The sequence below is a fragment of the Microcaecilia unicolor genome, chromosome 1 (genome assembly GCF_901765095.1).
Source record: "Microcaecilia unicolor chromosome 1, aMicUni1.1, whole genome shotgun sequence".
Lineage (NCBI taxonomy): Eukaryota > Metazoa > Chordata > Amphibia > Gymnophiona > Siphonopidae > Microcaecilia > Microcaecilia unicolor.
In genome coordinates, this window is record NC_044031.1 from 457,103,688 (window position 1) to 457,126,540 (window position 22,853).

The 22,853-nt window shown below is 43.6% G+C and overlaps 1 protein-coding gene across 2 annotated transcripts in view; it reads right to left on the reverse strand.

Annotated features, from left to right (window-relative positions):
• Positions 1-945: 945 nt before the first annotated feature.
• The window catches only part of DLGAP1 (DLG associated protein 1), a 356,932-nt gene continuing 335,024 nt past the window's right edge, over positions 946-22,853 (reverse strand). For both annotated transcript variants that reach the window (XM_030213104.1, XM_030213111.1), the window contains 2 exons: positions 18,232-18,384; positions 946-1,158 (listed from right to left, as the gene is read on the reverse strand). In XM_030213104.1, coding sequence (XP_030068964.1) covers positions 946-1,158; positions 18,232-18,384 — 366 coding nt within the window. The remainder of the gene's footprint in view (positions 1,159-18,231; positions 18,385-22,853) is intronic.

The following is a 22,853-nucleotide window of genomic DNA, read 5'->3' on the forward strand; positions in this document are numbered from 1 at the left end:
CCCAATAATATTTAAACACATTATATGCCCAGTTTTAGAAGTTTTCAGCAATTTTGTTCCTTATGAAACCTCCTTTCTTTTCTTTTTTATTACCTTTCAAAATAGATTATTTCTTTGGAAGATCACATTTACTGTTGATTAAAATGTCTAACTAACTGATGACTGGAAATAAATCGATTCATAAATGGGTGGGTTTGTGGAGCCACTGTGTATGTGCAAGTTATCTGTCTAACAAATGATTGCAATTCTTCCTGTTGCCTGATGATTTTCACTTCTCAACTCATGATTATCACAGCTCACAGTTATTCCCCTTTGAGGTTCATTGATGGGTGATAGGGTGGATGAAAGTAGATGTCACTGAAATTAAGAACATAGTGCACCATCTGCTGCGAAAAGGAACAAATGAAATAAAAAGAAGAATCCAAGGCCTAGAGTCTTTCATCTTTAATTAGGAAGACAGCAGAATACCAAAGGACGTAATCAGAATCAACTTTTCTTCAAAATATCCTATCATTTTCTCTTGCTCTACCACTGAAGACTCACCAGAAAATGACTAGTGTAGGCTGGAGATGAACGGAATGATATACTGACTTTAGGGGTGTATATGTGCTCCAGACTTGATTTTACGGTGACAGTGAGATAAGGGATGCACTCTTTTACATGAGGCTGAGTGGTGCCACCTGTACATGTCAAAAAGTATTATGAAGACATGAGTAAAGTTGCTGAAGCAGGGTTACAGGTCATCTCATGGAGGATCAACATCTACACCACCAGAAGTGGAAATAACCAAGATTACAAAATGAGAGAGAGAGAGAGAGAGAGAGAGAGAGAGAGAAGGTATAAAGTTAAAGAATACAAGTATTTTATTGTTTGTGTGTGTTTTTTTTAAACAATGAGCTAGAGGGGTTGGTTACAGAGCAGCTCCCCAGTCCTTCCAGTAAAGGTTCATAGCCTGGTCTGGGCCTCTGGAATGTAGATCTCAATGCTATCTGCGCTCTCCGTGGCTGAGTTCTGGCGGACAGACGCAGCACGCTTGGAAGCCATCAGCCGTTTCCGGGCATCATGACGTCTGTCTGTACTCTCCAGAGACCTGTCCCGCACAAGTGGAACCTGCCCTTTCGATGGCTTCTTTGGCACTGGAGGAGGGGCCCTTCTCTCCTGATTAAAGCAGAAGGTTCATTACTTTATACAGGTCTTGTGCAATCTTTTATTTATTTATTTATTTATTTATTTGCCTTCATTGAAATTGAATTGTTACCTCCAGCACTGAAAGGCTATATTCAGCAAGAAATATCTGTCTGCTGGAACAGATGTAAGGGTGTTTAAGTCTTGAATTAGCCAATCTGATTAGCTGTTCGTAGCTTAAGCACCCTGATCCTTGCATGTGCAGTCAAATATTTGTTGAGGTATAGGACCCTTATAACTAATATAGACCATGTTTTCAACAGAACTTATTCCTTTTTCTGTCTATGGCAACATTCTTGGAAAATAGGATTCTGTAAGATTAATAGAAACAGTAAGGTAAGATATAGAGCTCCGACACAGTTGTGTTCAACTTCCAAGTGCAAAGAAAGCCAAAAGTAAGATCAAACTGCTCAATGTTCAAAGCGATTTAATTGGGCAGGAGAGGCTCCTGCCCGGTTAAATGGCTTCTGACCGCCAAAGTGCAGATAGTGGCACTTAGTGGCCATATTCAGACTGCTAACTGGCTAAGTTAGTGATTAAAGTTGGGTCAGTCAAAAAGCTGTTCTAACTTTAGCTGCAGAGCTAACCGGGCACTGGTCTGAATATTGGCCTATGCCCGGTTAATCTCTGGGTACTACCAGAGGGGTTCCAGCTGCCCCCTATTCTGATCCCCCTCCCATCCCCCCGAGCAGCATAAATATCCCCTTCTGATTCCCCTCCCACCCCCTGAAGATAATCAAGGCTGAGTCTGAGACCTCACCACCCCTGTAGGCTCCCCTGGGATTACCTGGCAGCTCCCTGGTGATCTAGGGGGAGAAACATTAGTACCATGAGACCCTTGCTAGAGGTTGTAGCAGCCATTTTCAAGAAGTAGCCAAGTAGACATTGCTTCTGCCCATTTCCCTCCCTAGACTGGGGGATCCCAAGGGGGGAGTTGTGCTGTTCTGAGGGAGGGGAGGGGAGATAGTGACTAAGGCTGGGGCGGAGTGGGGGGGGGGGAGCTGAAGCACCTCTTGATACCAGGGTCCCAGCTAATAATCAGCTGGGGCCCGCATAAATAGTGGTCAGGACATGCATAAGCTCCCATAGCCTGCTCTGTATGAATTAGCCCTGGATATTCACTGCCAGTGACAGGACGTAGCCTGACGTTTGAGATCCGGGGCTAATTCTGCCAGGCTGAATATTGACTGGAAAATGTCATCAGCATGTGCAAATTCAAATTTCTGGCACTAGGCAATTAATGAAGGGGCAAAAATCTCCCTGCAGAATGGCCCAAGAAGTGTTTCACCACCTTCTCAGGAGGCTTAAGGGATATTCTCAGCAGGCTGCCTTTTAAATGCATAGTTTTCATTGAGTAATGTCCTGAGGTGTTTTAAAATAAAAAGTAGTAAAATCTAAAACTATAAGCGAGTGCATCTAAACAGAAATCTTGGGTTACACTTAATAAAAAGTAAATCCTGGGTTTCACTATTCAAGGATTCAAAATCATTTTTGGGCATGATGTTGATAATAATCACCTCTATAGAATTAAGATGCATCTCTCACTTTGGTCTTTTGGAATGATAAGTGCTGCTCGCTTGCTGGAATAACCAACACTCCACCCAGGTTTTTCCCCATAAAACTTGCACATGTAAGCGCAGAACACTCTACACTTGTCATCTGCTCATGTGTCAGCACAGTAGCTTTAAATAGCTTGAAACTGAAACAATTGTACACAGTTGTGGGAATTCTGCATGGGGCTGCCCAAAGTTAGGCACTGGGATGATCCACGCTAAGCTAGTATTCAGTAAAGGGTGGGTGCTCTGCTTAGTGTGCATTTCACGCCTTACTTTGGGCCAGGGGCATAGCCAGACTTTGGCAGGAGGGGGGTCCAGAGCCCGAGGTGAGGGGGCACATTTTAGCCCCCCCCGGCACCGCCGACCCCCCCCGCCATTGCTGACCCCGCCGCCGCCACCACCAACTTTGCCCCCCCGCCGACGACCCTCTCGACCCCCCCTCTCGCCGCCAACCCAACATCACTTACCTTTGCTGGCGGGGGACCCCAACCCCCGCCAGCCAAGGTCCTCTTCTTCTCGCAAAAGGCTTCCTTCTGTTTCTGACATCCTGCACATTGTACGTGCAGGATGTCAGAAACAGAAGGAAGCCTTTTGCAAGAAGAGAGGACCTCGGCTGGTGGGGGTTGGGGTCCCCCACCAGCAAAGGCAGGCAACAGCGACGGCGGGTTGGCGGCGGGAGGGGGGGTCGAGAGGGTCATCGGCAGGGGGGTCCAGGGCCAAATCTACGGGGTCCAGGCCCCCTGGCCCCACGTAGCTACGCCACTGCTTTGGGCGTGAGCATTTATACCTGCCAAACAGGTCCGTTTGGATACCATTCACTCTAAACTATTCAATATCAAAGGACCTAAACTTTAGAATTCATTGCCACTTTCTCCCTTCGACTTGAATGTAGTCTTGACAGGTTCAAATCAGGTCTAAAGACATTTCTTTTTGAAGAAGCCTACTCCGGTACTGGAGCATGTACAGACGTTGTACTGTGGACTCCTGACTTTCCCCTGGCTTTTAGCCTGACTCTATCACCGTTCTTTCTCTTAATTCTCTTTCCTGTTGTGATTGTAATTCCTTTCTTTTCCTTTTTAATATTAAACTTGTGAACTGTCCAGATGGTTTGCACCATTGGAGCGGTATATTAAATAAACATAAACTTGAAACTTGTGTAAATGCTCGCGCCCAATGAACATTAAAACACACATGCTTAACTATACAACAAACTTAACCTTGAGTTTAGCTAACCATCAAACAATCTCAACTGACTCTATAATACGCATCTTGTTCCCATCATATATTTGCTCTTGGGCCCTCAACTATATGGTAAGCCATATTGTAGAAAATCTTTAGCATCATATCTATGTTAGTTGAATGCATGCTTATTAGGTGTATCATTAGTATTTTGCTAACATTGTATTATATCTCTGGTATTTGAATTCCAGTGCTGTTAAATGTATAAATGTTTGGTACTATTTCACAGTAATTCTATTATTAGCTTTCACTTTACTGTTTTCGAGTTTACCTCATTTATTGTATCTATGTTTATTCTTGGTTATTTTACTATTGTTATGCTGTTAACAAAATTGTACGTTTTATGTTAAACTGTACCTGCTCTACACCGCCTTGGGTGAATCTCTTCATAAAGCTGTTAATAAAGCCCAATAAATAAATACAAAAATAAAATATAGAATAAGGTGTAGGGCAGATCTGTATTAATGCCAATTATTGATTGTTATGACACAATGAGCACCTAACTTTGGGCAACCTATACAGAATCCCCCCAGTATACAGAGCAATTCACAGGTTGATATTCAAATGCCTTCTTTAACATGGTACCTACAGATTTCATTTTACATGTCCAATAGCCTTAACAGAAGCATAAAGGAGGCTTTAGAATGATATTGGGACTGATATTCAAAGCAATTTAGCAAGCAGCTGACCGGTTAAATGGCTAGCCACTATTTTTCAGCGGCACATACCGGCTAAGTGTCGCTGAAATTTGTCGTTAGTGCCGAACTCAAATCCAGCTATGTTGGGGGCATTCCGAGGGCGGAGTCAGCACTTGGTTGCATAAGGGCCAATACTCAGCCTTTAAGCATCCAGGTTTAGTGTATAAATGGGACCGCATGAAAGTCTGTCCTATCTTTATGCACTAGCCCAGGGCTACTTAAGTACTGAATATCGTCTTAAGCGGCAATGTGTTAGCCGGTGCAAAAGTAAACAGATATTCAAAGCTGAAGCACAGACAGGGCCTGGCTTTGAATATCCAGGAATAACTCCGTCAGTGATGAGCAACATTGAAATCAGAATAATGATTTATAGTAGTGGCATTGGAAGGGTGCACACAAACTTGAACTGAAAATTTTACATTGTATTATTTAAGATGTTCTTGCTATTTTTCTCAGAATCTAGCTTTCTCTTCCATTTATTCCCACTATTTCCTATCTCGTCCTACTGCCTCTTTTGCCAAATTTCCTCAGAAATGCACTAATTGACAGACCTTTAGCACAGCTCAACCTACAACCTGCTGCTTCTTTTCCACACTGTCTGCCAGTGACTGACCCCCTGTGCTCTGTGCAGCAGAGATACCTCAGCATGTTGGAATAATAGCGGAGGACTGGCTCAATTGTACTGCTGTTCCTTCGCCCCTATTTGTGTACCATCTAGGAGGTAGCCCCCTTCGAATAATAAAGATCACTGCAGAACATCAAAGTTCTGTGAAAGTGGAACATACCTAACTGCTTACTAGTTGTTGGCAGTCCATGTGAAACAACAAAAAGCATTAACAAAATTTTCCAGATTTGATTTAGTTGTACGGGGGAGGGGAATATAATCAGTTTTCAGAGGTTCCAGTAATTTGCCAACTACTGCTAGATTTGGCTTGCTGTGACTTCCCACAGGTACCATTAGAATTTTTGCAAAACTCATTTGGGAGCCATGCAAGGAGCTCCTCACCCATCAAACATATAAACGGCGAGTGACCGTACTCACTCGCAAATGCGCAGTAGACTTCCCTCTCTGTCCCGCCCACGCGTCAATTTGTGATGTCGGGGGGGCGGGACAGAGAAGGAAACTGCGCGAAGGGGAGGGAACTGCCGAGGTCGCCACCGCTCCCCCTCCCCCCCGAGGTCGCCGCCACTGGTACCCCCCCCCCGGAGTCGCCGCCGCCACCACCCCTCCACCCAGCCCGTCTCTTTGCTATTCAACTTACATCTCCGGAGCAGGCAGATCAGCTGAGCTGCCATTGGCCTTCCTTCTCTGCCTGTGTCCCGCCCTCGCCGATGTTACGTCACACGAGGGCGGGACACAGGCAGAGAAGGAAGGCCGACGGGAGCTCAGCTGATCTGCCTGCTCCGGAGATGTAAGTTGAATAGCGAAGAGACGGGCCGGGTGGAGGGGTGGCGGCAACTCGTGGGGGGTACCGGCAGCGGCGAACTCGGGGGGGGAGGGGCCAGCGGCAACTCAATAGCCCGTTTTAACGGGCTCAACGGCTAGTTTACAAATAAGAGAAGAGTCTTCTTTTCTTGATGACATTGATTCTTCATATCTCCACCCCAATAGGTATGTAAGGACTATGGGTAGATGTTAGATGTTATTCTTCTTCAGGACAGAACTGTCCTGCTACTAAACATGAAATGCAATTACCATCTACTATCTAAGGGGTTCTTTTATTAAACTGTGTTAAGTATTAATGTGCTAATTAATTAATTTTCAGTGGCATTTAATTGGGTTAGTGCAGCTGAAAATAACTGGTTAGCACCAAAATGAAAACTGGCTATTGTGGGGGCATTCTGGGGGCAGAGTTGGTGGCAGGTGCGTAGCCAGACAGCAGATTTTGGGTGGGCCTAGTCAAGAAGTGGGTGGGCACCAAGTGTTCTCCTCCCTCCCCCCCCAATGCGATGAGGCCAGTATCAGCAGCTTAGGAAGCTTAGACTGCTGAAGTGGAGAGCAGTGTTTTCAGCACCATCAGGGGGAGATCCTCAGCTGGGGGAGCTTGGGATCCCCACTAGCTAGCTAGCACTAAATATGTGCTGCTGTTGGGTGGGCCTGAGTCCTAAGTGGATGGGCCCCGGCCCTCCCAGGCCCACCTGTGGCTATGCCACTGGTTGGTGCCCAGGTTAACCGCAAAAAAAGTCAGTCCTATCTTTATGCGGTAACCCATAGCTGGTTAAGTGCTAAATATCACACTTAACTGGCTATGCCAGTGGTTCCCAAACCTGGTCCTGGAAGCACCTCAGCCAGTTAGGCTTTCAGGATGCCCACAATGAATATTCATGAGAGAGATTTGCATGTACTGCCTCCACTGCATACAAATCTCTCTCATGAATATTCATTGTGGGCATCCTGAAAGCCTAACTGGCTGAGGTGCTTCCAGGACCAGGTTTGGGAACCACTGGGCTATGCTTGAGCTAGCTCCAGAAATGCTGGTGCCCGGACATAGCCTGGCATTGAACTTCTGAGTTTAATGCTAGCGGTGGCCAGCAAAATGCTGATCACCACAGGCTGAATATTGGGCCCCTAGTTACTAGTATCATGGGTTAACAGTAAAACAACATGTCTTAACCATTTCTGGTTGGTTAAATTGCTTTGAATATCGAACCCTAGGTCTCATTGCAAAAAATGGGGCCTGTGTTAAAATGGCATGAGTTAGTGGTAAAATAGCCCATCTTAACAGTAGCCCACATTAATAACTTCCCCTCCCCCCCCCCCCCCCCCCCAGACCACAAATCAAAGAAGAAAGGCTCACTAAAGAGATGTAAGACTTCTAGATCTTGGTTTAAAGTGAGGCCCACTTAAATCAGAAATAGTCAAATGATCAAAACCCAGTGTCTTAGCAGTGAAAAATGATTAAAGAAAGGCTTAAGTTTAGTAGTGCTTGCAAGGAACAAAGTGCTAAAACAAGCTCAACACTTGTAGGGGTTAAGAAAGTGTGACGTAAATTACAACGCTTGTAATTTACGTCACACTTTCTTTACCCAGAAATATTCCCCTACCCACACACATATTTTTCAGCAATTAAAAACAACAAAACAAGACCTATATTTTCCACAGATTCATATAATATAAAATGGAAATCATCCCCAATCCACATGTCTTTAAGAACTGTAATAGCTGTAAACCTCCCAAGGTTGTTTCTTGTGGCTTACATTCTCAGAAGGACTCCACAAAAAAACTCTTGCTGTTAATTTGCTGATTAAACAAATATTGAACACAATAACCACTCAGAGAGCAAAAACACGAGTAGAGAGATAATGTGGTGTACATTAGGGATGTGCATTCATTTGAAATGACAAATGAAACATCAACATTTCATTTTGTTTTTTTGTCATTTTTTCCGCTGAAACAACAGGAAAAAACTGAACTTTTTTTGGTGTGTATTGTTAATAGTGTGCACTCCTCTGAAAGAGTGCACACTTTTCACCAACAATGTGCACTATTTGCAAAGAGTGCACAGTCTTTCCTGATAGTGCATGTATGCACGAACCATTGTGCATGTGTGTACATCGGTACAATATCAGGAAAGAATGCACACTCTTGAGAAAAGTGTGTTCTCTTCATAAATAGCACATACACTTTGCAAACAGTGTGCACTATTTAGGAAGAGTGCACATATTTTCTGAAAGAGCGTGCAACCTTAACAATATCGCTCGTGCAACAAACATAATAAATAAATAAATAAAGCCCAAACAAAATGAAAATTCCCATAAACACATGAGATGATACAAAATGAAAATTTAGGGTTGCACATCCCCAGCGTGCATCACCTTGTACACAGCGAACTTGCTTAGATATCTTAGAGGCCTTTTTACTAAAGAGGTGGGGGCGCGCCAATCCAGAACTACCTTAGGAGTCCAGCGGTAGTTCCCAACCCCAGCATGCACCATTCCAGCGTTACAGGTATTTTTTTAGATTTTTGTAGCGCCGGAGCATAACCGGCGGTAATCGGGCAGTTCTACCGCCAAGTTAGCACAGGGGCTCCTACCGCCATCTCAATGAGTGGCGGTATGGGCTCCTCACCGAAATGGTTGTGCGGTAAGTGGTTCACGTACCGCACAGCCATTTCTTTTCCTCAAAAATGGACAGCCTTTTATCCACTGTTGTAAAAGAGGGCCTTAGCGCGCATAAAAACATGCACTGACGTTAGTGCAGGCCCCCTTTTACTGCAGCTTAGTAAAAGGCCCCTTTAGATAGTTATCCTTCTACCTATGAGCTTTATGTTTTATTTAAACAGCAGGGGAGAAATGAAAAGGTGAAGTAGAACGAGAAGGTTTATGCATAAATTAGGGAACAAAGTTTGATTGGGCAGTATTCCAACTATTTTAAATATACTTACTGCCAAACGTGGTAAACAAAAGCCCCAAACACAAAACAAAGTGAGAAAAATCTACTCAGAACAGATATTAATAACACACACACACACATACACATACACATACACACACACACACATATATATATATTCCATAGGCGGAGTGGGCCACTGGGGCCACAGCCCTACCAGTATTTTGTTCAACACTGCATCAGTAGCAGCTTGAAGGCAGGGCCAGAGTTTGGTTTATTTGGTCTCTCCAAACCAAAAAGGTGTTCTACTGCCCCTGAGGCATTCAACACAAAAGTTGCTAACTGAATGCACTATTGAGATAGCGCATAAACTATGGGCCTAATATCAAAAAGGGTTTATCAAGGCAACAGCAACTGCTGCCTGGAAAAGTCATGATACTGACAAGGATTACTTAAGAACACAAGCATTGCCATACTGGGACAGACTGAAGGTCCATCAAGCTCAGCATCCTGTTTCCAGCAGTGGCCAATCCAGGTTACAAGAACCTGGCAAGATCCCAAAACAGTACAATAAATTTTATGCTGCTTATTCTAGAAATAAACGGTGGATTTTCCCCAAGTCCACCTTAATAATGGCTTATGGACTTTCCTTTTAGGAAGCTAGCCAAACCTTTTTTTAAACCCCGCTAAGCTAAATGCTTTTACTACATTCTATGACAACGAATTCCAGACTTTAATTACGTGTTGAGTGAAGAAATATTTTCTCCAATTTGTTTTAAATTTACTACTTTGTAGCTTCATTGCGTGCCCCCTAGTCCTAGTATTTTTGGAAAGTGTAAACAAGTGATTAACGTCTACCTGTTCCACTTCACTCTGCATTATCTGGATAATGAAGCAGAAACTCATTACAGGCTGTCCTAGTGCTATCCGGATAGTGCTGGAGTGGTCCAGAGGTGGAGCCTGGGCACAGCTGGAAAATATACAAATATTGGAATTATCCTGTTTTTTTTTTTTAATTGGATTTGATATACCACCTTACTGTGGTTTTATAACAATAGCAGTTACCAGCATACCTGGATATTCAGCAGTTGGTGTTGAACTTTTGGGTGTATGTTTAAACATGACAGCCAATTTTTAAAAGACACACTGAGTAGAGAGTTTAAATATTGCCTTCTATATATATTTTAGTGCACTGTCCTTGTGTTCCAGCATTTACTGTGCTTCTAATCATTTATCTCAATTTTTAGTGTGTTGTGTCTGTATTTCAACAGATAGCTGACTTCTAATATTATATCTTGGCAAAAATACACTGACCAGGGATAAGAAATTTTTCAGTGAATAGCAGATACATATTAGGGCTGGATTCAGTAAATGGCGTTCAAATATGGATGCCGGAAAATATCAGCGCTTGGCGCTGTTCTATAAAGGATGCTCCAGGATGAGAGCTCTTGATAGATTAGCATTGGGTGCCGAATTCTACGCTCAACTTTGTGTGTGAGGACTTACACCAGCTGAAATCTGGTGTAAATCCTGGCTTGCATGTTGGGCATCCATCCGCGGTAGTCTATAGCACTCTTGAATTTTCTGGAATGCTCTTGACTCACTCATGCTCCTCCCATGGCTGAACCCCCTTTATAAGTTAAGGGTGAAAACACTTAGGTGTTTTTTTTACTAAGCGACAGTAAGCCCAACGTGGGCATAACGCTCGCTAAATCGGAAGTACCGCTGGGCTACCGCAGCAGCCCGGCAGTAGTTCCTACCCCCAGTGCGTGCCATTTTCGGCGCTATAAAAAATATTTTAATTTTTCTATAGCTGGTGTTTACTTGGCAGTAATCAGGCAGTGTCGTGCGCTGCCCGGCTACTGGCAGGTTAGCGTGGGAGCCCTTACCCCCCCCCCCCCCTCCGAAATGGCCATGCAGCAAGTGCTTCACTTGCTGTATGGCCATTTCTTTAAAAAGCAACAATCTTTTACACGCTGCGGTAAAAGGGGGTCTCAGCATGCATAAAAATCATACACTGATGCTAGAGCAGGCTTCCTATTGCTGTAGCTTAGTAAAAGGACCCCTTAGGTGCTATCCTACAAATGAGGTGTAAGTGTATTTGCATGCCAATCCACCATTCCAGTCCCATTTTGGCACCTTGCATCTGTTTTATTTGTGACATTTATATCCCACATTATCCCAAACAAGTTTGAGTTCGTGCCAAAAGTCGGGTGCCTAATTAACGCCTAACTTTGGATGCCATTTTTAGAATCCAGAGGATAAGTGCACAACTATGGAACACACTGCCAAAAGCAGTAAAAACTATGCTCGACCACCTAAATTTCCGAAAACTACTAAAAACAAACCTGTTCAGAAAGGCATATCCCACCAAACCAACATAAACAAAACCTGGACACCTGCGACACAACAAAACCAAGGACTGAAATGGACATCTTCAAATCTTCTTCTTCCTATTCTAAGTTCCCCCACTGTATTTACAATACATGAACCTAAATCTACCATAATATCACATTCATTGGAGCCAACTCTGTGGGTGCTGTGGGTGCTTGAGCACCCCCAATATTGAGAAAATTCCTTGTATGTGTCCAGGGAGGGGTCATTTCCATTGGGCTTAGCACCCCCAATAATTTTGAAAAGTTGGCTCCTATGATCACATTGTATTTGTTCATACCGGAACTGGCAAACACCATAACGGTATTATGTAAGCCACATTGAGCCTGCAAATAGGTGGGGAAATATGGGATACAAATGTAATAAATAAATAAATAAATAAAATAAGGGGTGATTATATAAAGCATTTTTTGAATGTACTACAGAATAAAATTGCTTGACTGCGTACACTTGTAAAATGTACATACAAGGACAGTATGTACCAACTTGTTAAGTGATCTGCATGTAGGCATTCCCAATGACAGATCAGGGGCGGAATTTCGATGTACACACACATTTTGGAGGAGTGGCCTAGTGGTTAGGGTGGTGGACTTTGGTCCTGGGGAACTGAAGAACTGAGTTTGATTCCCGCTTCAGGCACAGGCAGCTCCTTGTGACTCTGGGCAAGTCACTTAACCCTCCATTGCCCCATGTAATCACATTGAGCCTGCCATGAGTGGGAAAGCGGGGGTGGGGGGGGGGGGGTACAAATGTAACAAAAAAAAATTTATAATTACACAGGCACACATGTACAGTATGTACACATGTATTATGGGGGTAATTCTCTAAGTAGCCATTCAGATTTAGATGACAAGAATGCAGGAAAATGTTAGCATTCTAGTAATTTAGAAAATATACATATATAAATGACCTTTTAGCATTCTAGTAATATGTGAAAATATACATATATAAATGACATTTTGCTGGTTACGCAGTATTCTGTAAACACGTACCGATATTCTATGACATACTATGCAGGTGGGTGTTTACATGGGTGGAGTTTAGGCACAGCATGGGCACAGTGCCCATTTATACATGTACAGTAGATCATAATACTATACTCTGCATGCGTTCGAGGTGCTAGTATCTACAGCAGCTTTATGACTCGATGGCTTAAATTATAGGCGTGAATTTGTTTTCCCTAAAGTAAAATAAGTGCCCATTTTCCTTTATAGAATGGGATCTAAATAGGTGCATTCTTTGCCCCTTTATAGAATTATCGTCATAGAGTACATGCACTTTTGGAGCAATTGTACATTTGTGCATTGGCATTCATAAGTACATAAGTACATAAGTAATGCCATACTGGGAAAAGACCAAGAGTCCATCGAGCCCAGCATCCTGTCCACGACAGCGGCCAATCCAGGCCAAGGGCACCTGGCAAGCTTCCCAAACGTACAAACATTCTATACATGTTATTCCTGGAATTTTGGAGTTTTCCAAGTCCGTTTAGTAGCGGTTTATGGACTTGTCCTTTAGGAAACCGTCCAACCCCTTTTTAAACTCTGCTAAGCTAACCGCCTTCACCACTTCCTCCGGCAACGAATTCCAGAGTTTAATTACACGTTGGGTGAAGAAACATTTTCTCGATTTGTTTTAAATTTACTACACTGTAGTTTCATCGCATGCCCCCTAGTCCTAGTATTTTTGGAAAGTGTGAACAGACGCTTCACATCCACCTGTTCCACTCCACTCATTATTTTATATACCTCTATCATGTCTCCCCTCAGCCGTCTCTTCTACAAGCTATATAGCCCTAGCCTCCTTAGTCTTTCTTCATAGGGAAGTCGTCCCATCCCCGCTATCATTTTAGTCACCCTTCGCTGCACCTTTTCCAATTCTACTATATCTTTCTTGAGATGCGGTGACCAGAATTGAACACAATACTCAAGGTGCGGTCGCACCAAGGAGCGATACAACGGCATTATAACATCCTCACACCTGTTTTCCATACCTTTCCTGATAATACCCAACATTCTATTCGCTTTCTTAGCCGCAGCAGCACACTGAGCAGAAGGTTTCAGTGTGTTATCGACGACGACACCCAGATCCCTTTCTTGGTCCGTAACTCCTAACGTGGAACCTTGCATGACGTAGCTATAATTCGGGTTCTTTTTTCCCACATGCATCACCTTGCACTTGCTCACATTAAACATCATCTGCCATTTAGCCGCCCAGTCTCCCAGTCTCGTAAGGTCCTCTTGTAATTTTTCACAATCCTGTCGCGATTTAACGACTTTGAATAACTTTGTGTCATCAGCAAATTTAATTACCTCGCTAGTTACTCCCATCTCTAAATCATTTATAAATATATTAAAAAGCAGCGGTCCTAGCACGGACCCCTGAGGAACCCCACTAACTACCCTTCTCCATTGTGAATACTGCCCATTTAACCCCACTCTCTGTTTCCTATCCTTCAACCAGTTTTTAATCCACAATAGGACATTTCCTCCTATCCCATGACCCTCCAATTTCCTCTGTAGCCTTTCATGCGGTACCTTGTCAAACGCCTTTTGAAAATCCAGATACACAATATCAACCGACTCCCCTTTGTCCACATGTTTGTTCACTCCTTCAAAGAATTGAAGTAAATTGGTCAGGCAAGATTTCCCCACACAAAAGCCATGCTGACTTGGTCTCAGTAATCCATGTCCTCGGATGTGCTCTGTAATTTTGTTTTTGATAATAGCCTCTACCATTTTCCCTGGCACCGACGTCAGACTCACTGGTCTATAATTTCCCGGATCTCCCCTGGAGCCTTTTTTAAAAATGGGCGTTACATTGGCCACCCTCCAATCTTCTGGTACCACGCTCGATTTTAAGGATAAGTTGCATATCACTAGCAGTAGCTCCGCAAGCTTGTTTTTCAATTCTATCAGTACTCTAGGATGAATACCATCCGGTCCAGGAGATTTGCTACTCTTCAGTTTGCCGAACTGCCCCATTACATTCTCCAGGTTTACCGTGAAGTCAGTAAGTTTCTCCGACTCGTCCGCTTGAAATACCATTTCCGACACCGGTATCCCACCCAAATCTTCCTTGGTGAAGACCGAAGCAAAGAATTCATTCAGTCTCTCCGCTACGTCTTTGTCTTCCTTGATCGCCCCTTTTACCCCTCGGTCATCCAGCGGCCCAACCGATTCTTTTGCCGGCTTCCTGCTTTTAATATACCGAAAAAAATTTTTACTATGTTTTTTTTGCCTCTAATGCTATCTTTTTTTCATACTCCCTCTTGGCCTTCTTAATCTGCGCCTTGCATTTGCTTTGACACTCCTTATGCTGTTTCTTGTTATTTTCAGACGGTTCCTTCTTCCATTTTCTGAAGGCGTTTCTTTTAGCCCTAATAGCTTCCTTCACCTCACTTTTCAACCAGGCCGGGTGTCTTTTGGACTTCCGTCTTTCTTTTCTAATTCGCGGAATATGTATGGCCTGGGCCTCCAGGATGGTATTTTTGAACAGCGTCCACGCCTGTTGTACAGTTTTTACTCTCTCAGTTGCCCCCCTAAGTTTTTTTATTACCGTTCTTCTCATTTTTACATAGTCTCCTTTTTTAAAGTTAAACGCTAACGTATTTGACTTTCTGTGTACAGTTACTTCAAGGTTGATGTCAAAACTAATCATATTATGGTCACTGTTATCAAGCGGCCCCAGTACCATAACGTCCCTCACCAGATCATGCGCTCCACTAAGGACCAAGTCTAGAATTTTTCCTTCTCTCGTCGGCTCCTGCACCAGTTGCTCCATAAAGCTGTCCTTGATTTCATCAAGGAATTGTATCTCTGTAGCGTGTCCCGATGTTACATTTACCCAGTCTATATTTGGATAATTGAAGTCACCCATTATTATCACATTGCCCATTTTGTTCGCGTCTCTGATTTCTTTTATCATTTCTGTGTCTACCTGCTCATCCTGGCGAGGTGGACGGTAGTACACTCCTATCACCATTTTTTTCCCTTTTATACATGGAATTTCAACCCACAGTGATTCAAAGGTGTGATTTTTGTCCTGCTGAATTTGTAATCTATCTGAGTCAAGGCTCTCTTTAATATACAATGCTACCCCTCCACCAGTCCGGTCTACCCTATCATTATGATATACTTTGTACCCCGGTATGACAGTGTCCCACTGGTTATCCTCCTTCCACCAGGTCTCAGTAATGCCTATTATATCCAATTTTTCATTTAGTGCAATATATTCCAACTCTCCCATCTTATTTCTTAGACTCCTAGCATTTGCATATAGACATTTCAGAGTATGTTTGTTGTTCTTATTTGCATGATGCTTAGTACCTGACACTATTGATTTGACATCTTTTGTCTGATCTTTAGTTGTTTTTAAGGGCACCTGGCCTACCACGGTCTGTTGTGCAACCTCACTATCCAGAAACCCTATCTTCCCTGTTTGTGAGGTATCTTTGCAAGATACCTTTTCCTGAACCATGCGCTTTTGAGCGACTGTCGGCCTTCCCCCCATTTCTAGTTTAAAAGCTGCTCTATCTCCTTTTTAAATGCCGACGCCAGCAGCCTGGTCCCACCCTGGTTAAGGTGGAGCCCATCCTTTCGGAATAGGCTCCCCCTTCCCCAGAATGTTGCCCAGTTCCTAACAAATCTAAAACCCTCCTCCCTGCACCATCGTCTCATCCACGCATTGAGACTCTGGAGCTCTGCCTGTCTCTTGGGCCCTGCACGTGGAACAGGTAGCATTTCAGAAAATGCTACCCTAGAGGATCTGGATTTGAGCTTTCTACCTAAGAGCCTAAATTTGGCTTCCAGAACCTCTCTCCCACATTTTCCTATGTCATTGGTACCCACATGTACCAAGACAGCGGACTCCTCCCCAGGACTATCTAAAATCCTATCTAGGTGACGCGTGAGGTCCGCCACCTTCGCACCAGGCAGGCAAGTCACCAGGCGATCCTCACGTCCACCAGCCACCCAGCTATCTATATGCCTAATGATCGAATCACCAACACTAGGAGGTCCTTTTACCAACCTGCGGTAAAAAGGGCCCTGCAGTAACAGTGGGGGCCATTTTTGCTACACGCCAGGGCCCTTTCTACCGCAGCAGGTAAAAAGCACCAAAAAGACATGGCCATGCAGTAAGATTATTCTTACCGCATGGCCATGCAGGGAGGAGCACTTACTGATGCCCACTGAGGTGGCGGTAAGGGCTCCCACGGTAACTCGGAAGTAACCGTATGGTTCTACAAATGTTGCCAGATTACAGACAAGCTACCAACCAGCACAGTACACAGAAACAGGCATCTTTAGGAATCTGAGGAATGATCTTGTTTGGTCACAAAAGTTCATTCACAAGAACATAACCTGCAAAAAAGTTAATTGGCTCTAAGAACAATATCCATCTACTAGGATGTGATACTCTATTAGGCAATCATTTCATATAAGAATAAAAATAAAATTCTGTTTTTACCCCCAGTCCGTAGAATATTAAGTGTAAATATGAGAAGGAGGAAGAACAATTTCTTCTTCATCCTCATCACCATCATCAAAGGCTGTCATCAAGATGAAGGCTGGCAGCTATGGCTCGCCAGATCTCTCTATGTTGTTTTTCTTTTCAATTTGCCCATAGTTGGAGATCTTATCCATTTTTTGATGCTATCACCTCAGAGACTGCCCTCTGTTTTCCTCTCTCTCTCTCTCTTTTACCCTCTAAGATGCTCTCCAGTACTAAACTAGCGGTCACTAGAACTTCCGAGAAAGTGACCAGCAAGCTTCATTTTCCTTTTGACTAGATCATCTTTCAGGGATCTCCAGGTGAGCTACTATCCCAATTCGCTGAAAAGAGAAGATGGCTTATTTGCTGAGCTAGAGACAAGGACTGATAAGTCACTTGTGTGCTTTTACTAGAGGGAACATGCTATATTTGATTGTTATAGCGTAGACAGGGTGATAGATAAATGTCATGTCAACTTAGCAAACATAAAATCTCCTGAGGGTAGCAATAATGAATTGCCAGAGGAGAGAACTGCTGTGCTGTTTATCAGATAAAAGTGGTCCTCATGCTGAACACTGGGAAATAAAGTAGCTCATTGTGTGTGTGTGTTGGGGTGGTGGTTGTGGGGGGGGGGGGGGTGGATAGAAGCTTCTGGCAAAAATAGAACACAAAATGAAACAAAGGAAAAAAAAACAAAACAAAACACATGACTGTCCACAAGACTTTACCTCGAAGGCAATTTGTGAAAAACATTACCTGAGAAGTGAACTCAGAAATTTCCCTCCACCCAAAAAATAGAATCAAATGTAATTACGATTTGTAATTCTTAGTGAGTGTTTGTTTTGAGATTTGAAGGATGACAGAAGTTCCTTTCCTGTATTTGTGAGGTGATTACCAGGTTCAGTGATGCTTTCTGTGCTTCCTTAGCTTGCTTGGTAACACCTCCTAGAATGTGCAAGTAAATTGAAATCTTGCTTTATACCTTAAAATGGTGCACATGGGATTCATTTTCATTTCAAAATCATTATGAGAGGAGAATCTTCCAAAATAATGGGTCAGCTTGTATAATTACACTTACAGTTTAATTAAAAGAAACACATTCTAATTAAATGATCCAAAAAATATATTACTGGAACATGTGTAATATAAAATGGAAAATATATGGCATTATTACTTTGCAAACATGAGATAATTACAGTAAAAGCAGGGTGCTATACACGGATTATATAGTTAATTTCATACTTGTAATTTCTGCATGCACTTCTGTTCAGTCTAACCAGGACTAATAATATTTTGGAAAATGTTAAACCATGCAAAATATACATTGGTCTACCTTCTTGTCAAGAGGATCCATCTGTTTCCAGTTATTGGCCTTCAACTGATGAAGTTCATCAAATTTCATGCTAATATTTTCTATGGACAACTGCAGCATATCCCAGAATCCGGCTAAATCCTGAGAAGTGGGCCTTGGATGAGCGTTAGGATTCTGTAAAACAAAACGGGGCAAACCAAGCTATATATCGCAAAGGGAAAGACTTTTTGAAACATGTGTCAAGCTTGTTTCGCTCCAGAGCGAAGCTTGATCATTTAGTCGACTGCTGCCGTTCGGTTCATTCACACAAATCATGAAGGTAATTCTTTTAAAAAAGGAGTCAACATTTAGGTACGAAACATGCACATAAATGACACATATACTGACATATGCAGATATGTGTACACACATGCATGAAATGTCAATATTCTATAAACAGGCACCTAAATGTAATAGTTTGATGATGAGCTATACATGAGTAGAGTGTGGGTGAGCACAGTTACGCTGTGAATTATAGAAAACTATAATTTACACACATTTTGTAACAATCTAGGTGTGAGCATTTACACCAACCAGCTCCACGGTTTAAGTTATATGCTCATATTTGAACCGTTACACTAGTATTCTATAAGGGAAGGAGGTACTTACTTTCCTTTATAGAATAGGCTGAAAATAAGTGCTTTCTAGGCACCTAAATATAGGCGCCCCTCTATAGGACTACCTGTACTCAGTCGCCTTGCAACCAGATGGGAGACTGTCGTATCTCAGGAACCCAGGCTGAAAAGTTTGGTTTCTCTGATTCTCCCTGCCCACCTCAGCCAGTTCTACAAGTCCCAGAGCCACGTCAAACCAGGAGTTCAGTGCTTCACTTTGCAAATACACTAAAAAGAAATCATGTCCTATCCCAACAAGAAACCAGAGTAGAAAGCAGTGGTGTGCTGGTAAATTTTTAACAATGGGCTCTCTCGGCGTAGTTAGCCTTGCAATTTGGAGAGGGGGCCCAGGGGTGGACTGGGAGAGGGGCAATGTATTCCTGTCTATCTCCCCTTCTCTGTGCGGGTGCTAGGAATACCTTTACTGGCCAAGCCCAGCCATTCATATAAATAGACTGCCGCTGCTCTCTGCTGCTTGTTTCTGGCTCTGAGCAGCATGCTGGAACCTCTTGCACATGCTCAGAGCATGTATGAGAAGTCCTGGCATGCTGATCAGAGCTGGAAACAAGTAGCAGGGAGCAGCAGCAGTCTAATTATTTGGCTAAGTAGCCACTGGGGCCTACTCTAACAACTGGCATCCAAAATTTAAAAAAAACTTAACAACTGGTTCTTGCGAGTTGGCTCCAGCACACCACTGGTGGAAAGTGAAATAGTATGAAATCAAGCTCCACTCATGATTCTGGACTCAAAGGCAGCTGATTTATGGCCAGGCTAAAATTTCTTCCATGAGTCAGAGACACCAACTGCAAATGTATGCATCCAGGAAGGGGAAAGTGGACAGCTCTTTCTAGTACAAACAATAACATAATTTGGATGAAGGTGAAAGGGGACAGATTTAGGAATAATCTAAGAAAATGCTTCTTCATGGAAAGGGTGGTGAATTCAAGAACACTTGGAACAAGTACATAGGATCTCTAAGGGAGAGGAAGAGATACTAGATGTTGATTGCATGGAAGGGTGGATTGGATAACCCATATGGTCTTTATCTGCCTTCATTTTTCTCTGTTTCTATGTGGTGTGGATACTTATTTCAAAAATGTGTTTTAAATTTGAAAGAATGTTGACAGCTATAGGGCTCATTTTCAAAGCACTTAAACTTACAAAGTTCCATAGGTTACTATCAGGCTCATTTTCAAAAGAGAAAAACATCTAAAAAGTGGCATAAGTCTGCAATTGGACGTTTTTCTCACAAAAACGTCCAAATCAGCATTTTCAAAACATATTTTTAGATGTTTTTCTCTGAAGTCCGCCAGAAGTGCATCCAAATCTCAAGAGGGTGTGCCAGAGGCGTGTTCAGGGTGGAACTTGGGCGTTCCTAAGACTTAGATGTTTTTCAGCCACAATGGAACAAAACAAAATTGTCCAGGACTAAAACTTAAATGTTTTGAGCTAGACCTGTTTTTATTTATTTTTGTTACATTTGTACCCCATCCTTTCCCACTCATGGCAGGCTCAATGCGGCTTACATGGGGCAATGGAGGGTTAAGTGACTTACCCAGCGTCACAAGGAGCAGCCTGTGCCTGAAGTGGGAATTAAACTCAGTTCCTCAGGACCACAGTCCACCACCCTAACCACTAGGCCACTCCTCCACACGAATAAGGCACAAAAAGGTGCCCTAAATAATCAGATGACCACCGGAGGGAATCAGGAATGACCTCCCATTATTCTCCCAATGGTCACTAACCCCCTCCCACCCTCCAAAAATGTGATGAAAAACATTACTTACCAATTTCTATGCCAGCCTCAGATATATACTCAAGTCCATTAGAACAGCATGCAGGTCCCTGAAGTAGTTTAGTGTTGGGTGCACTGCAGACAGGTGGACCCAGGCTCCTACCTCTCCCTACCTGTTACACTTGTGATTGAAAATATGAGCCCTCCAAAACTCACCAGAAACCCACTGTACCCACATATAGGTACCCCCTTCACCTGTAAGAGCTATGGTAGTGGTGTACAGTTGGGGGTAATGGGTTTTGGGTGGGTTTTGGGGGGGCTCAGCACACAAGATAAAGGAGCAATGGTGAGATGTGTACCTGGAAGCTTTTTATGAAGTCCACTGCAGTGCCCCCTAGGGTGCCCTATTGCTCTCCTGGGATGTCAGGGGGACCAGTCTACTAAAAATGCTAGCTCCTCCTACATCCCAATGGCGTTTTGCACTTGGACTTTTTTTTGTCGTGGGAGGAGCCAGCTTTCGTAGTGCACTGGTCCCCCTAACATGCCAGGACACCAACCGGGCACCCTAGGGGGCACTGCAGTGGACTTCACAAATTGCTCCAACGTGCATAGCTCCCTTACCTTCGGTGCTGAGCCCCCCAACCCCCCCCTGAAAACCCACTCCCCACAACTGTACACCACTACAATAGCCCTAAGGGGTGAAGGGGGCACCTACATGTGGGTACAGTGGGTTTTGGGTGGGTTTTGGAGGGCTCACATTTACCAGCACAAGTGTAACAGGTAGGGGGGATGGGCTTGGGTCTGCCTGCCTGAAGTGCACTGCACCCACTAAAACTGCTCCAGGGACCTTTATACTGCTGTCATGGAGCTGGGTATGATATTTGAGGCTGGCATAGAGGCTGGCAAAAAATTAAATTTGTTTTTTTTAAGGGTGGGAGGGGCTTGGTGACCACTGGGGGAGTAAGGGGAGGTCATCCCCGATTCCCTCTGATGGTCATCTGGTCAGTTTGGGCACCTTTTTGAGCCTTGGTCGTGAAAAAAATAGACCAAGTAAAGTCGACCAAATGCTCATCAGGGATGCCCTTCTTTTTTCCATTATTGGCTGAGGACACCCATCTCTTAAGCACACCCCAGTCCCGCCTTCACTACACCTCCGACACCTCCCTGTGAACTTTGGCCGACCCCGCAATGGACTGCAGTTGAGGGTGCCCAAAATCGGCCTTCCATTATGCCAATTTGGGCGACCCTGAGAGAATGACGCCCATCTCCCGATTTGTGTTGGAAGATGGGAGCCCTTCTCTTACGAAAATGCCCCTGATAGCAATTATAATCTCCTACAAATAGATTGGCTTCTCCTTCTCAGACAGTGTCAGCCTCCTGAGTCTTCCGTGAAACCTCAGCTTTCTGTGCTCCCCATCACCTCCCAAACCTGTTGGTTCTCCTGTCACAGTAGGGCTGTGAGATCCAGTCAGAAGCAGCTTGTGGAGCACTGAGATGCCTCTATGACAGGGATAAACAAAGCAGGGCAATTCTATAATGGGGTGCCTGTAGTTATGTGCACCTTGTGCATGTAAGTGGTGCTTTAATTTGGCACTTATACATTGCAAGTTTACTAAGCGCTATTCTATAAAGGAACATGTGCATAGGTGCTATGGGTAGAGCATGGGAAGAACATGGGTGTATATGCAAGTATGCACATTATAGAATACTATGAGTTATGCACACTGCATGGGCACACTTAGGTGTACCAAATTACAACAATCATAGACCTGGCAAAAGTGGGCATGCCTAAATGTTGGCATGTTTATGTTGACTTAAGTTAGTATTTTATAATGGAATCTTGGTGCTGATACCGTTGCAGAATTGAAGCTCAGCACTTGGCATTGAGACATCTACCTTGAGGCTCCAAAGAAAAGAATTGCCTCCCTGTGCTCACTGTCCCTGATGGCAATCCCCTCCTCACCCTGTAGCACCAGGTTCCCAGTGAGAGAGAAAGTGGGGACTAGGAAAGGAAAAGAGAAGGTAAAGCACCTTTGATAACCATAAACATGCTCTTTCTATAGCTGTCTCTGTGACATTGTGCTAAGATACCTGCTGCTGATGCTTTGTTGGGAAAGAAGTTGAGAGACATAGGGAAGGAGAAAGTAGGAAGGTATGAGGCAGAAGGAAGGAGCTGCAGGATTTTTAGAAGGCATGAAAATAGGAAAGGAGGTGAGGATGGTGAGAGGCAATAGAAAACAGCTGGGAATTAGGAA